Here is a 15,700-nt window from a genome sequence, read left to right as displayed (position 1 = left end):
ATGGTTCAGCTCATCATGCATATGGAAAACGTAAAAGGTAGAACTCACATGCAATGTAAAATTAACAGACTTTTTTTTTTCTATAACCCTCCCAAAAAACAATGATGATGTGGTAGGAATCAACAGCTTATGACTAATGTCTTTGAAGCACAGCAGTGCAAAGAATGTTACACAAAGAAGAGAAAAATGAGAAGAAAGAAACTGGATCAGATAGGCACTTAGTGGGCATGCTCATTGTTTGGGGCATTTACTATGATCGCACAAGTTATCTGCCATACACTTTGCTCTTACATTCATTTTCTATTTTTCAATGTAGCTCAGATCTTTTGTTAATTTTTATCAGACTGTATTACCATGTGATCTGCGCCATAAAACCTCATGCTGCATTCATTCTGCATGAAACTTTCAGTGCGCAAACCAATAATCCATGGAAAAAAGAAAAGTCTAACACCATGCTTTAGTGTAACGCTAGAAGCAAACACTTTAAATTGTTTTCTTGGGCAGGCTATGAGAGATTTAGAGATAAGATTTAGTACAAAGAGAGTCAAAGAGCTAAAGATGAGATATCCAAAGTTTCAAGGTCACATGATAATTGGCACTGTCATAATTAAGAAAGGTTGTCCAATTCGTTGACGGAAGCATGGCAGCTCAGGGTGGCAAGGAGCAAGTGTGCTTTGCTTGCAGATTAATAAAATGAGATAAAACAACCAGAGTTAGTTAACAGCCCTGCACAGTAAATGACATAATGATGCCAAACATGTCTGTCTTTAGCCTTTTCTTTTTATTATAGTAATTTATCATAAAACAAAATTGAAATCAATGCATTTGCAGGTATACTTCATATACAGTGTGTGCCAGCTACCATGCACGAAGTCTTTTAAAAAGCGAAGGCTTATATCCAGATGAAACAGACTATATGCTGTTAACACCAACTTGAAGAAGAGTTCAGTGTTTCTATACTGTTTCTAATTATTAGTTTGTAATGGTTAATTAATAACTGAATTATTACACTCATGGCACATACACAAACACTAGGTTTTAGAGCATAACCAAAAACTCCACTTTCAGAGGTTTTGTTTGCGGTACGCTATCTCCTGCACTGGGCTTTTTTCTGCCCATCTTAAGAAAAAGCTCACAACATATTTAAAAGCCAACCCAGCTTCCCACTTGTGCACCGCCGCAGTGCTTCCTTCAGACACGTGGCGAACAAAACTAATTCTGCCCGTGTAATTGACCATTTCAATCATACACATGAAATCTAATTTCTTCTTTAAGGTGGCTGCTACATTCATGGCCGTTTTCAAATTGGCTTCACATGAAAAATTAACCCTTTAATCCCCAAATTAATTCTGGAGAGACATATCAAACTCTCTAAGTTTTTTATGCAGTCATAATTTTTTCTATGACATTTTGATTCTGAAGATATATTACTTTATTGGTTTCTGGTTAGAATTAACACACAGATTAAACAAAAAGCAAAATTACTTTGAAGGCAATGTTCCCTCAATGCCGACCATAATTCGTCTTTGGCAACGGCAGCAGCGCAACATCAGGCTGAGTGAGTGTGGCTTGTCCCTGGCGATATTGGTACAACCTCCCATGATGAGTACAGCTCGAGATTGAGGGTTAAAGGGTTAAGAGCATGAGCTGCAATGTTTTTGATAACTTAGCCTTGGCATCATGCTTACCACTGTTACAAATTGTCAAGTGATTAGACACGAGGCCTCGTCGCTAGCAGAAATGTTACAGCCATATCAAATGACACACAACCATGCAAATGCAACCATGGGGAATGCATTTAGTTGCCTTGTAGCATGATTGAGTGCCACTGCAGTGAGATGCAAGCAAGAAGCAGTGTCAGGTCTTTTTTGTGTTTCACAGGGTCTCCTTAAAATGTGGAAAGTAGAGCCACACATAATATTGCCGCAAAACAATTGAAATTTATGTTTTCAAATATGTTCTAAAGCCTAAAAGGCATTTCTTTTCAAACAAAAAAAAGAAGAGCTTGGTGCATGATAGCAGGGACACCCTGTAGAAAAGCTGCTATACTCATGGGGACGGACACACACGTGCACGCACACTGCTGCACAACTGAGCAACCTGCACATCACAACACATATTTGGCCAGCCACACTCACCTGTACGCCCTCGGTGCAAACAAGGGCATGGTCTTGTTGAAGAAACCCTTGTATGACGGTGTGAATGACATGTTGGGGCCGTAGTAGATGGCGCTGCTGTTGATAAAACGGTTGGCGGCCACATCTGAGATCACCGACATGAAGTAGTACATGAAACCAGGCTCGTCATTGTCCGCTGCCTTCTGCAGGATGAAACTGCACCACAAGAGAAGAACACGCAGGGATGGTCATTTCTTCACAATAAAGCTGGAACAGGGAAACAAAGGCTCCTGACATAAGTGGAAGAAAAGCCTAGTGCTATCAGAAACAACACTGATTTATAGTGTTTATGGCTGCTCTGGACCACTAGCACTATAATATACCCTAAAGAACCGTTTTATTCTTGCCAAGCTCAAGCTACGACAATGAAGGAATGTGCTGACGATAATCTGTACCGATGAGAAAGATTTAAGGGTGATGGTGACCTGCACAGATTAGGAACAATGAGGTCGCACACTGGCACTTACAATACTGCAAATTCCCTCACAAGCCATCAGGCATACTGCCAAGTGCATACTGTCTTACGTTTTGTTGGTGACTGCTTTCACTGGTTTATCACCATTATACAGTATCATCCTCAAGCAAATACATGCTTTGTGCATCAGAAACTTCGTAAACATTGTCACCAAACTGACAGCGAGGCAGCAGCGTCTAATCACATTGCATGCACGGCAATGCACATTTCGAGGCACTGCCGCAATTGAAAATGTTCTCCTAAATTTGCAGACGGTAAGGCTCCATTCAGACATAAAAATGAACTGTTGCTTATGGTTGACATATGGCATGTGAATAATAGTGGCAGCATGTGCATAAGTCAGCCCTCGATTATCATGCATAAAGAGAAATTGTGATGTTTAAACCACCATTTTTGGCGGGTGTCGACACGTGTCCATGACTGAAATGCTTGGGAAGTCTTTCCTAGATAATGAAGTGCAGATAGGTATTATGTCTCACATGTTTTTTTTTTGTTTTTTGTTTTTTTTTTTTCAGCCAATATGCAACATTTTAGTTGATACTCGGCCTTAGTGAGTTGTCCCTCTCTGTAGTTGTGGCCGTGTTTTGCATGCCTGCTCTTCTGTATCACGAATGCCTACCAGTTTACTCAGCTTTCAGTCATTCTGAGGAAATGGTGTTTACATTCTGTAATCTAAAGGAGCATCGGCAATAATATCTGGAATGTATGGGGACTTGGGCTGCGAGTGTAGTTTCAACAACCGATGACCTCACCGATATCATTGTCGTCTGAGTGTCGCTTTTCTTGTTGGGCACAAGTTCACCTGATAAAGAATTAAATTCTTCACTCATTCCTCCCGGTAGTGTTTCTCCTTCTTCACTATCATTACACCGGGACAATACAAAAAATGAGGAACACTTGTAGAGACAACAGCCTCTAGATAAATAAAGAATTGATGTGATTACTTGCAATAAGCACAACAAACACGTGAGGGAACCATAATTCCCAAATAACTGTTTCAAACATTCACTTGTTTTTGTTGTTAACTGCGCATGAATGGGATCATCTTCCTGAGCATGTAAATGCCAAAATTAGCAATTTGTTCTCAATGCTTGTTTCAGACTGCAAGGATCACCATCATCATCATCAGCCTGTTTTATGTCCACTGCAGGACGAAGGACTCTCCCTGCAATCTCCAATTACCCGTCCTGACTGCAAGGATAGGATTTTGTTAGTGCAGTGAAGGGCTAATGTGCTATTATTGCGAAAGCAATACTACACCAGGTCTAACCACTCGTCGCATATGCCGTGGCCCCCCACCCAGAGCCGGCGCGGCGCTTAGCAGGTGGTGTGACGTCAGCTTGTTAGAAGCTCCACCGCAGCTAGAAGGGAGCCGCTCGTCGTGTGTAAAGCCCCTCCATCCCCGCGCCAACCTGGTCGGCGGTGGCACGTGGATGGAAAGGCTTTAGTAACATGTGCCGTGCCCCCCGAGCCGGCGCCGCGCCTAACAGGTGGTCTCTAGTGGTCTCTCCGTTGATATGACGACCTCCTCGCCTTGCGCTCGCTTCGTGGTGGCTTCACCGGGATAGATAGTGGTGCGCTACACGTTGGTCATCAGTCTTGCCAAGGAAGTTACCGACGAAGAGTCTATATCTGAATCTAGTTGCTCTACTGCTTCGGAATAGTTAAATTCTAAGGCGAAAGCTAAACAAGCTAGGAAGAATGAGAGAAAGAGGTTGCAACGTGCCCAGGAAACGTTGCTTTCGCAATTCAACCAGGTTTAACCAGAGCTAAACCACAGCCATTTTCTTTATCTACTGATGTGCTAACGTGTTGTTACTGTATTGGCCTGTGTTGTTATTGTACAAATAAAATTGTCGTCATGCTCACATTGCAAATGCCGAATTTTCGCTCTGCCCTTGTTTCAGTATGCTTGCAAGGATAGCCATTGTATTGCATTACTGTACTGAAATATTAAATCATTGCTTTATTTTACTGATGTGCCAAGCTGTTATTAAATACAAGTGCGAATGTACTATTTGTTAACTGTACTTACGACTTCTATCTATGTCCAGGACTGGACTAATATTATCTTCAAATAAATAAGTAAACATGTTATAGCTATGTTTTACTGTTATTTAATGCACACATAAATTCCATTCCTTCAACAACTTGACGTACTGCTTGTACACCTTATTACATAAAATGCTGCCCCTCCAGCATTTTGTGCCGTATCCAATCCTAGCCTATGGGCAATTTCTGGCTGGAATGGTTAAGTCAACCCAAATAATGCAAGATATGCAAAGATGATACCCATTGGTTAATGGCACCTGCCGCAGCAGCCACACTCCAATGAGGGCAGACTGCAAACATGCTGATGGACTTAAACTAGATGGCTGTTAAAGAACCCAAGGTGACCAAAATGTTCAGGATGCTTAACTGCACAATTTGAAGTCTTTTAGTTAATGACGTTTCTTTTAACCCACAAGGTTACACTTTCATACAATCAGCCAGTCAGCAACCCTCAAGGCTGAAGTGAACTAGCACTATATAACTATTCTGGCACCAAATTAGCTTTTTAAACAATGACATAAGAAGCCACAAGGTTGTTCAACATCAACTCTATTGCACAAGAAAGAAAAATTCAAGCACTACCCAAAAGACCCACTACGACACTGCAGCAGCAATGTGTGATTGCACCGGGACAATCATCTGTTCTATGCATGATTCTCACTGTAGCCCCATGAATGCCTGCATCCCAGTGACTGTGCATCTCGACACGACCAAGCTCATCATGCTCTACTTACTTTCCTAGAAGAAACTGCCCTGGCTTCCCGTATGTAATCTTTCTTTTGTTTGTTAGCAAGTGATGAGACCTTGGACTTTTTTGTATTGTACTGTAATTAGTGCAACCTAGAGAGTTCCTTGGTTTTTCTCTTCAGTTCCCATTGCCATACTCTACTCTTTGTGATCTGTCATCTCGTTCTTTCTTTTCTCTTCAAGAACCGACAAGTGCAGCAGCCCTTTCAGTGGCAGCTGCCAGCCTACCTTTCTCCTTCTTTCCTGTCGCTCAACTGTATATATATGTTTTCAAACTAAATAATAATTACATGGCCAGTGAAATCATTTCACTGTTATGAGATGTGTGCTAAAAAGCAAGTGGCTCATTATATCACCAAGCTTTTACTTCCAATACAAGATACTGCCTGGAAATGATGCAGCACTCTGTTGACAGGGCCCATGCTTTTCAGCCCTTTTGTTTTCCCAAAGCATGTGAGCGAGACGCATATTTGTGCCGCCTTTTTCCTTCAAATATGTGATGGGAGATGAAGATAGATATTTTTTTTTTATAAATGCTAGTTATAACTGTGATGTGTGTTGTCATTGGAATTATAATTTCCTATCCTGCCTGCAAATGTAAACAAAGATTAACTGACCAAAATTTAACAATTTCCAGCTGCAAATGATGAATTCCATGTTGACAAAGCTGTTGACAACGTTACTTGAAATTTCTTTCAGCAGATAGCTGTAGGAAAATCTTTTCAGTTAACACGAATGTAAAATTAGTGGAAGTCAACACACAGGGAGACATGTTTGCTTGAGGCGTTGTGCGCCATTTTTCATAATCTTTAATAGGGTTGAGCGTTCTCTTGCCTCACATGGCACATAGCATCGTGGCAGAAGTGTTAAACTTTAATTGAATTATAGGTCAGAAGGGTCCAGACACAAGCTAGTTGGTATGGATCCTTCATTTTAAACTGCACACAAAAAAAAAAAAACATGGACAAGGAAGGCTACGGGACCAGCGCTGGTCTCGTGCCCTTCCTTGTCCACATTTTTTGGTGCTGTTTAATATGAACGAATGACGCTGGACATGCCAAAACCATGATCAGATTATGAGGCACGCCATAGTGGCGGATCTCAGATTAATTTTGACACTTCGGTGTTCTTTAACATGCACCGAAATCTAAGCACTATTTGTATTTCGCTCCTGTCAAAATTCGGCTGCCACAGTCGGGATTAAACGTGTGACTTCGAGCAATGCCATATCGGTCAAGTTACTGCAGCAGGCGCAAAAGTGTTCATTTGACCTGCGACCACTTCTGCAGTATCGCCTGGACATTACTGTGTTTCAATGCGGCTTTGAGTCAGTTGTTTGATTGACAAATTTGCATGATACTTATTGTTCAGAAATAGCAGAAGCTTACTGTACCGTACCTTTAGTTTGCCTGTAACCACTGTTTCCTTGCCTTCTCACATCATCTTTTCCCTCAACCACCCACTGCCCAAGTATGGGAACTGCGAAAGTGGCAAGGCTGCTACTCACTCGTTCCTGGACTGCGTCGGTTCTACCCATTCTCTGCCTCCTCTCTACAGTTCTATCTAGGTCCCCTCTGGGCTTGCACATTAGTAGAAATGTAAGCGCTGTATTTTCTGCAATGCTTTTGAGTGGGGTCATGGTTAATTACAGCTGTCAAGAGGCTAATCTGACGACACCCATGGAGCTCCATAGGGCACTGTGCACATGTCACACGACGGAAAGGAGCAAACGAGCTTCTCGCTTCGACTTTCCTCTCTGCCACGCTCCTGCCATGTATATACAGGCTCCGAGACATCCCTCGACACCACGTGCAAGACAATAGCAGCAGCAGCAGCAGCAGCAGCAGCAGCACGAAAGTCAAAGAAAGCTTCGATTTAAAATGTAATATATTCAGCGCCTGCTGACCTTTAGTGAATGAAACCTTGTTGCTTCTTTAGTAGCCCTGTTTACGTGAATATGACAATGGTGCATTGTATCGCATTTTCTGCACGTCACAGCGGTCACATACATCTGGTAATGTGCCGGGAAGTAAATTAACGCAACATTGACATTGCTCCGCATTGCTAACAGTAGCTGGGACATTGACAGGATGGTTAACCCAACTACGTTACATTGAAAGAAGAGTGGCTGATTCGTGAATATTGTTTGCAAATATTATGCGTGAATATATTTTGGTATGTTGTTGCAAGAGCATTCACAACAAACCAAGGCTGGTATAACGTAAAACTATTCCAATCTGTTTTTATCCCAAATCGGCCATTAGCCCTCCCTGATAGGTCAAAATGGCTCGGGCTCTGCCCATATGGGAGGGCACCATGCCTACATGGGCAGAGCCCAAGCCATTTTGACCTATCAGGGAGGGCTAATGGCCGATTGGGAAGAGAAACGGATTGGAATAATTTTATGTCATAAGTGTATAGTACGGAAACATAAAGGTATGATATTGCATGGCAACAAGGGCTAGTAATATAAGGAAAAGCTTCACAAATGCCTGTGAAGTGTACCTGTGTGCACAGCTTTTGTATTTTTCCTTTGTCAATAAAGTGTGAAGAATGGGAGCAAAAAAGGCATCGACAAATCCAACTTTATTTGTTGTTTCCTTCAATGTGATTTATTTTGAATATATTAATAATGCCTGAGAATGAGGATTCGCAGAGATAAGTTCGCCATATGATTTGCAAGCAGCTCTCCTTGCGATTACATGTTTCTGTAAGTGATTTCACTTATTTACATAGGATGTTTGTGTCCAAAGGGAGAGTATTGGAAAGTATTTTGGACACTATCCAAAAGTCACCACAATAATCCCCAAACTTTGGGGTGCAGGCACAAAAGCCCCCAAATTCTCTCCTGTTCTCCTCTTTCAAATTAATGCCTGATTCATAAACCCCAAGTTTAAGAAAATGTAAAATCCATAAACGAAGGACTATAGTTACATACCAAAGAAACAAGCGAATTCTGGCTTTTTGCAAGTTCCCCAGTTCATATACTTTTGACCACAGATGTACACTCACAATAGAATGTGAGATGGCTTACAGAAAAGAACAGCTATACCTTGGCAACTGTTCATGAAGCATGAAGAATTAGAAAATTGAGGATTTATGAAGCTTTTATTTGACACAATAGTTTTCTATGCGATTGTTTGTGCTGTTCCTTACAAAAGCTTTTATGATCTGTGCAGCTGAATTTCTTGCTGCACAAAGCACAGGGAAGTAATGGGCTGCTAATCCAACAGCAATTGTCTGAAATGTGCAAGAGAATACGGAACCTGGTAATTAAGTACTTGATAAGCCGAAGGGGTAAACATGATGGAAATTAAGTATATGGGAACTGATTACTAAACTGTTTGAATGCGTACGTTGGCTACGGAATGAAACGCAAGTATAGAACAACAATACATAAAGAGGGAAGTAAGGTATGGCGTCTGTCGATGCGACATTGTTTAGCTACGGAAGGATCCCCTTGTGATAAATTAAGTGAATGATTCTCAACCAGGCGACTGCTTGATTTGCTAATTCGGGATTTGCACGGTCACTCGCGGCGTTAATGATGCACATCATAAAGAAGTACCCCTTCCCACAGAAAGCTCTCGCAAGGCCGCAGACCACGGCGGCATGAGGTATGCATGAGTTGCGACAGTACAAGCACTGTTGCGGTTTCAACACCCGTTTTCTCGTCGGTTACCACTGCGCGTAGTGACGCGGGGCGACTTCACCGCTGCGTCAAAACAGAACTACGCGCAACACGCCTTCGCAATGCATCGTAAGCTGCAACACAGTGTAACAAGACATGCATGATCGCTTCGAGGCCGCCGTCGAAAGTGGAACGGATTTGAAGAAACGCGGCTGCGCTGTTGTCGCGTGTTACGAGCGAATCAGGTTTTTCAAAAATCTGCGCTTCCCGCGTAAGTACGCGCAGCGCTGGTTTGTAAGGCTTCACACAAACGGCAACGGGATTTGAATGCGTGTCCTCGGCTTAGAAGGGGCTCCTTCGATCGAGAGGCAGCTATACGGTCAAAATTTTACACACGCGAACTATGAATTGACAGGATGCTGTTTATCCAGCCTGTAACTCCTGCGTCGTGCTTTGATGCACGTCAAGTCGTACACCTTTCCGAGCAAACCACAACGGTCGAGAACTTATGTTTCGGCATCCGAGCGGACGCCTAGCGATGCCGAGAGCGCACGTACGCGATCGTGGAATGCGATGAGTCGATGTGCCGCTTTTTCCGTGGGGAGCGCATCTAGCAAAACAGGGCGTCGCCAGCGACGCATCGCATAGCTTACCTGAAGAAGAATGCCCGCGAAATGGCCATGTTGTGTACGTGTAGTAGATTGGTCCGGTTCGGAAAGACCGGATCGATGTTGAGCCTCTGGATGTTGGGCACATGAGTGACGGTTTCGTTGGGCAGGAAGAGCTCGTTGACATCGACGACCCGACAGTTTTCGCCTCTAACTTTGTCGATCCGTGTCCGGATGTCGTCGAAGTTGTCCCGCACGTGCCAGTTGAACTGCGCGAGCACACCGACGCACGCACAGGCCAACACAAAGTTCACGATCACCGCACGCACCACAGCCATGACTTTTTCGCTCGCGGGTAGCCACTCTCTTTTTTTGCTTCCCGCACAATCACGAAGCGCTGGCGTACGCAGCCATGGGTCTGGGCGCGGACATGTTAACTGGAAGCTTTGAGCGAGGAGAAACGCAAAGTTGCATGCTCCTCTCCCTCTCTGAATTGGCGTGCCTTTTTACCCTTCCTCTCTTTCGAGGAGGCGCGGCCGGTACCGCAGTCGAGGTCAGGTGGAGAGCCCATCGAAGCGTAAACAATTTTGTAGGAAAGTCTATGGTGTAAACCACTGCCACTATCAGTGGTATAAACATTTGCGTTCCCAAGTGTAGACCTGTCCTTTCGTCATTCCTAAAGTAGATTAAAGGGCCGGCGTTGCGCGTACCCGGTGGTTCGAACGGGTGCGTTGCGTTCACCGGGTTGCTGTAACGCCCTCGCTGCGTTCACCCAAATAGCCAACTATAGCTGATTTAACTTGGCTCCCGTTGGATTTTTAAAAGGCGGCGGTAGTGCGCTTTGTACATGCTTTGGACATTTCTTGTGAGCGTCTGTGAAACAGGGTGTAACCTTTCTCTATGGTGAAACCTTTTCGACATGTTTCTGCGTTGTATCTTCGATTTATGTGGTCTTCGCTGCCGTGGTTAGTTTGTTTGGCTGGTTAGTACATGTGCAAACGGTCTTTGCCTATGACTGTGATGTTCTGGAGTTGTGGAAGGTCGTCGCCCCTATTTGATGTACTTGCGTTGTCGCGACATCATTCGAACACTATACCATAGAGAAAGAATGACTATATGATCAGAGCAGAAACAAGTGCTATAACCTCCCCTGGTGGTCGTGTAGGCGTCAGCTCTTGAAGTATTGGGCAATGCACAGAGGGAGCCAGTTTTATTTGCGGATGTGTGCTTGCACCAACTTTGACAAAACTCTGATCATTCGGGACCTATAAAAGCAGTGCTGTATTGTTTTTGTTCCCTGCTTAGTTCGCCTGTTTACATACTCGCCTGAATGTGTGCTGTTGTGATTTGTATGTTTTCCGCCGTCGGTCTGTACCAGATACCTCGCATTCAGCTGCTTATCGCCTGTGGTCGTTTTATAACTTTGCTGCAGAATTTGTCCTTAAGTCGAATAAACTAGGGAAGGAAATCGTGAAGCTTTACTCCCGAAAAGCGCTTGTACGTCCATAGAATTTACAGTTCAAATGCAACACATATCCTCATTTAAACTTTAGAAGAATATGATTTCATTAAATTTAAATTGCAGATAAACAGAATTCAATAAATTGAAGGTTTCTATATGCACCCCAAATAAGTTCTGCAAAGTGAAACGGTTTGTTACATTAAAGTTCAATATATGGAGGTCTAATTGTACAATATTGATTGATATAGGGTTTGATTGGATACAGGATGTGCATATTCACACGCCTGCTTCCTTAGTCAGTCGTTACGTGCCGGTCTATTTGGGCAATAAACCAAGCAACAATGTTAATGTTTTTGAACTGTTCATATATCGGGAGCACACCAAGAAGGTGATCTAAAACCTCCAGGCATATGGTGACTATCTGTTCCAAAAGAAAAAAAAAGTAATAGTAATAATGTGTACAGTGGCATAGCAGAGTAAACAAACAAAAAAGCTGTCTTTTTAAGACAGTGCTACATTTTTTTTCCTAATTACAGCAGCCGTGCAAGGTGTTCTAGATCAGTTACAATATTTGAAAATTCATTGTGATTGGCCAGTCTGTTTCCCCTAGTGTTATAATGGTCTCATATTCTTGCAAAGTTAATCATATTACTCCTGTTTCCTTACTACATTGAACTCCTGAAATGTTTTATCCCGGCCACTGCTCCTTATCCACCATGCTTTTTCTGCTTAAAAGTTCTCAAAGCAATTATCTTGCTCTCCTCTCCCTATTATTCAGGCAGAAAAACAGACCCACATGGCCATCACAAACTAATTTTCACTTACACATGTCCTGATGTTCAAAACGTTGCAGTTGAGTTGAACTTATGCAGCAGTTCATTGAGCAGCTCTACAAGTAAGCTTATGCATTCCACTCATCTTTGTGTATTGGAGTTGGAGCAACAAACAGATTCACAGGAAGATGTAAATACAAGTCGAATAAGGAATGTTTTGGGCTGGAGCCAACGTTGTGACAAACTCATCTTTGTCAACTAGTCCTCTTGTTGAAACACTGGCTGCAGGCAGAGGCCTCCCTTGTTTAGCTGATGTTGATCACTTGTAGAACAATCACTATTGTAAAAATAAACAGGCTATAGAATAAATTTTATGTACAGTAAGGTTTCAACATTTTCTATTAATAACCCAACAGAACAAGACCATTAAAAAATTTTCGAAGCTCAGAAAGGCTTGCATTCAAGTGTAATACTGCATGCATACAGAAAAGCAAACTATTCAGGCATCTCTCCTCTTGAAGCTGTACTTCACTATCGCAGCAGGCTAGCAAGCACCAAGTATGAAAGAATAAAAAACGCATTTGCACTTCTCGTCTGATGAAATTTACTGAGCTTTTACAGAAATGAAAATCATTGAAAAGGAAGTGGGTATTTAGGTTGAGATATGAGCACGTAATCTGTAAGCCTCGTAAGCTTATGTCAAGTAAAACAACATAAAATCCTGAGAGATTGAGCTTTTTAAGTACACATTTTATAATAGGAACACCAACCTTCTTCAGGGTGATAAAAGCACTGTAGATCAAGGTTCTCTACGTAGTGAAAACACTGCTAAATCTGTTAAGATGTGAATGTGGGCAAGTTCGTAACAAATTTCTAACTTGCTAAAGCACATTACTGTCCTCATTGAACAAATAACTATAGTTTCTTGTACATGTGCTTTGATCACGTTCAGCACAACATTATGCCTTTTTATCTTTCTTTAATACATTCTGTAGCCCTTCAATGAATTCAAGATGCTAGAAACCTATGTTGAACTACAAAGTGCTTGCCACTAGAAAAGACAAGAAGTCAGTTCCTGTGTTAGAAATATTTATTGGTTAGAGAAAGGCTAAAATTTAGTAGGAAGATTAACCATGTTTTGAAGTTTTCATCCTACTCATTTTACGGTTGAAGCTAGCTTGCTTCTCAGGTTACTTGTGCTTATAATTAAAGCACAACAAACAGATGAATGGCTTGCCAGGGGATTATCCACAGAAAGTGGTCACTTTTCTCACTCTCACCGTAGTGTTTGGGCTACTGCTGGTACTGTTGGCCGCATAGCAGCCAGTGCAGTGCCACTGAGTGTGCCGACGTGCCAGTTTTTCTTAGCATGTGGACATTCCTCCCACGAGTTTCTTCGATGTTGTTTTGACGAGGGCCGAACAGTGAATGAGCCAGCTAGTTCATCTTGAAATTTTGTAATTGGCGTAGAGTTTCCTTCAAGCATGCTACGAATGTTCCACGCATTTATGATGGAACTTCCAATGAGCAACTCAACAGCTACCTTTCTGTACCACTTGAGTCCTTTTCTAAGGCAGTTGTGGTATAACGTCATTTGTTCACTATAGTCGACGCCCTTTTTTGCTGCATTGCAATCGAGACCGGCCTGATGTTTCATGATTGGTGCGCCGTCCCTTGTTTTCTTCCCACTGTCCACCAAAGTTGCTTCATATTTGGCGACAGATGTGAGTATCAGAACAGGCCTCTTGTCCATCCACTTCAGTGCCTTCACTCCATTTTTGGACTGAAGTCCGGTAGCACTGCCATTTGCAACCTTTACTTCAGTGAGATCTTTTGGCAGCCCTTTCCTCACTGAGCGAACTGTGCCACGAATGAAAGTGTCTTCCTTTAGAAGGCGAAGAGTGAGTGGCAAGCTCATGTAGAAGTTGTCTACGTACAGCGGGCACACGACTTCCTTGTAATTTTGCAGGAGTTTCAAGCATACATCTTCGGCATGTCCGATGCCAACTGTTCAGTCACACTTTCCGGCATATACATCAACCTTTAGCCTGTAACCGTCTTTGGTACATGCCTTGAACAGCCTGACTCTGTAAGAACGAAAGTCTGCCTCGCCATGGCACTATTGTTTCATCTATCACAACCTCCTATCCCGGCTCAAGCACAGTGGCAAAAATTTTGGTTCAATTTCTCTACCAGAGGATGGATCTTAAAGACATGATCCTGCAACTCTGCAACCAGTTAATTGTCCGCAAAATGCCAGAACCTCAAAAGTAGGGAAAAGGCGGCCACGGCTCATATTTTGACGAATGAGTTCAACACCATACAGGTTACTTTTTGCCCAGTAGTGACTCAGATAGGAAGATGGACAAGATTAATACAAATTGGTATTCCAACAAATGCTTTCATTTGTTGGAGATTGGTTTCCATCCAATTTTTCAACTTTGATTTAGATTTGGGAGTAGGAAGACAGAGGAGACCAATACAAATCAGTATTCGAATAAAGGCTTTAATTTCTTGGGCATTGGTTTCCGTCCAATTTTTCAACCGTGATTTAGATTTGGGAGTAGGAAGACAGAGGAGACCAATACAAATCAGTATTCGAATAAATGCTTTAATTTCTTGGGCATTGGTTTCCGTCCAATTTTTCAACCGTGATTTAGATTTGGGAGTAGGAAGACAGAGGAGACCAATACAAATCAGTATTCGAATAAAGGCTTTAATTTCTTGGGCATTGGTTTCCGTCCAATTTTTCAACCGTGATTTAGATTTAGGAGTAGTTGACTTCAACACTTGTTGTGTGAACCTGTTTGTCTCATTGACCATCATTTGCCAAATGTCATCCGTAATAAACAGTGAACATAAAGATGGGGCATAACGGCTAGATGGCAACTGAATGATAGTGGGCGGCCTAGAGTGCGGTGTCACACTAGGCGAAGTGGTTGTTGCCGGTGTCCATTTCTCTAGAGATGGGCTGAGGGAAATGAGAGCATCGTATCCTGAATCATTCACCTCAGAATCATCAGTCAGGTCTGACTCTCCATTCGACATGCTGGCTGAGGTCTGTGATGGTTCGTAAACACTATCGTTGTCACTGATTTCACTGTCTGTCCACTGCTGAACATCTGACACTGAAGCACTTGACTCATCCGCTGGTGATCGCGAAGTTGCTCGTGCATTCTTCTGGCCCAAAACTAAGTTTATTTGTTTCCTCTGCATTGTGCTTTTTTTTTGCATCCGGAAGGGGCATGAGGATCTATCTATTAGACACGCTGAAAAGTTTGGGAGTAGCAAGAAAAATGCAGGTACTTATTCCAACGGCACGTATTTCAAAAACTGCGGCGAAAGTTTGCAAGAAACCCAACTGAGAAATGCGCCGTCACTCGACTCTCCGAAACAAACATGCCACCCCGTGTCCAATGCAATAAAAATATATGTTAGTTGCAATTTCAAACCTCAGATGGCAACACAAGAGCGAGAATTCTTGCGTGTGGGTTACTGGAGAGTCACGCCGCACACAGCATAAAAACGTTTTCATTGAGTGCATCGTGGATTGCCAGTGGGTCATAGCATTTAACATCAGACAAGTAGTCTACTGGCTATCTATAACCTCACACAACAAAAATCGTACCTCTGAGTTCAAGTGTCATAACGTTATCGCAGCAGCAAGCAGATGAATGCCCATAACTTTGCTGCTGCGTAGGAGCACAGGCTGTGCTGTGATGTCATTCAGAGTGACACGTGACTTAGATTCAAGGCAGCATCAGTTATTTGTTGA

General features: G+C 42.7%; 1 protein-coding gene across 1 annotated transcript in view; it reads right to left on the bottom strand.

The window, feature by feature from the left end:
• The window catches only part of LOC126522315 (uncharacterized), a 69,567-nt gene extending 59,190 nt beyond the window's left edge, over window positions 1-10,377 (bottom strand). Inside the window, exons 1-2 of the mRNA XM_050171042.2 lie at window positions 9,736-10,377; window positions 2,139-2,333 (exon numbers count right to left, since the gene is read on the bottom strand). Of these exons, the coding sequence (XP_050026999.1) occupies window positions 2,139-2,333; window positions 9,736-10,028 (488 nt within the window). The 5' untranslated portion in view covers window positions 10,029-10,377. The remainder of the gene's footprint in view (window positions 1-2,138; window positions 2,334-9,735) is intronic.
• Window positions 10,378-15,700: the final 5,323 nt, after the last annotated feature.

Source organism: Dermacentor andersoni, chromosome 6, assembly GCF_023375885.2.
Source record: "Dermacentor andersoni chromosome 6, qqDerAnde1_hic_scaffold, whole genome shotgun sequence".
NCBI classification, from domain to species: domain Eukaryota; kingdom Metazoa; phylum Arthropoda; class Arachnida; order Ixodida; family Ixodidae; genus Dermacentor; species Dermacentor andersoni.
This window is presented reverse-complemented; position numbering and strand designations above follow the sequence as displayed.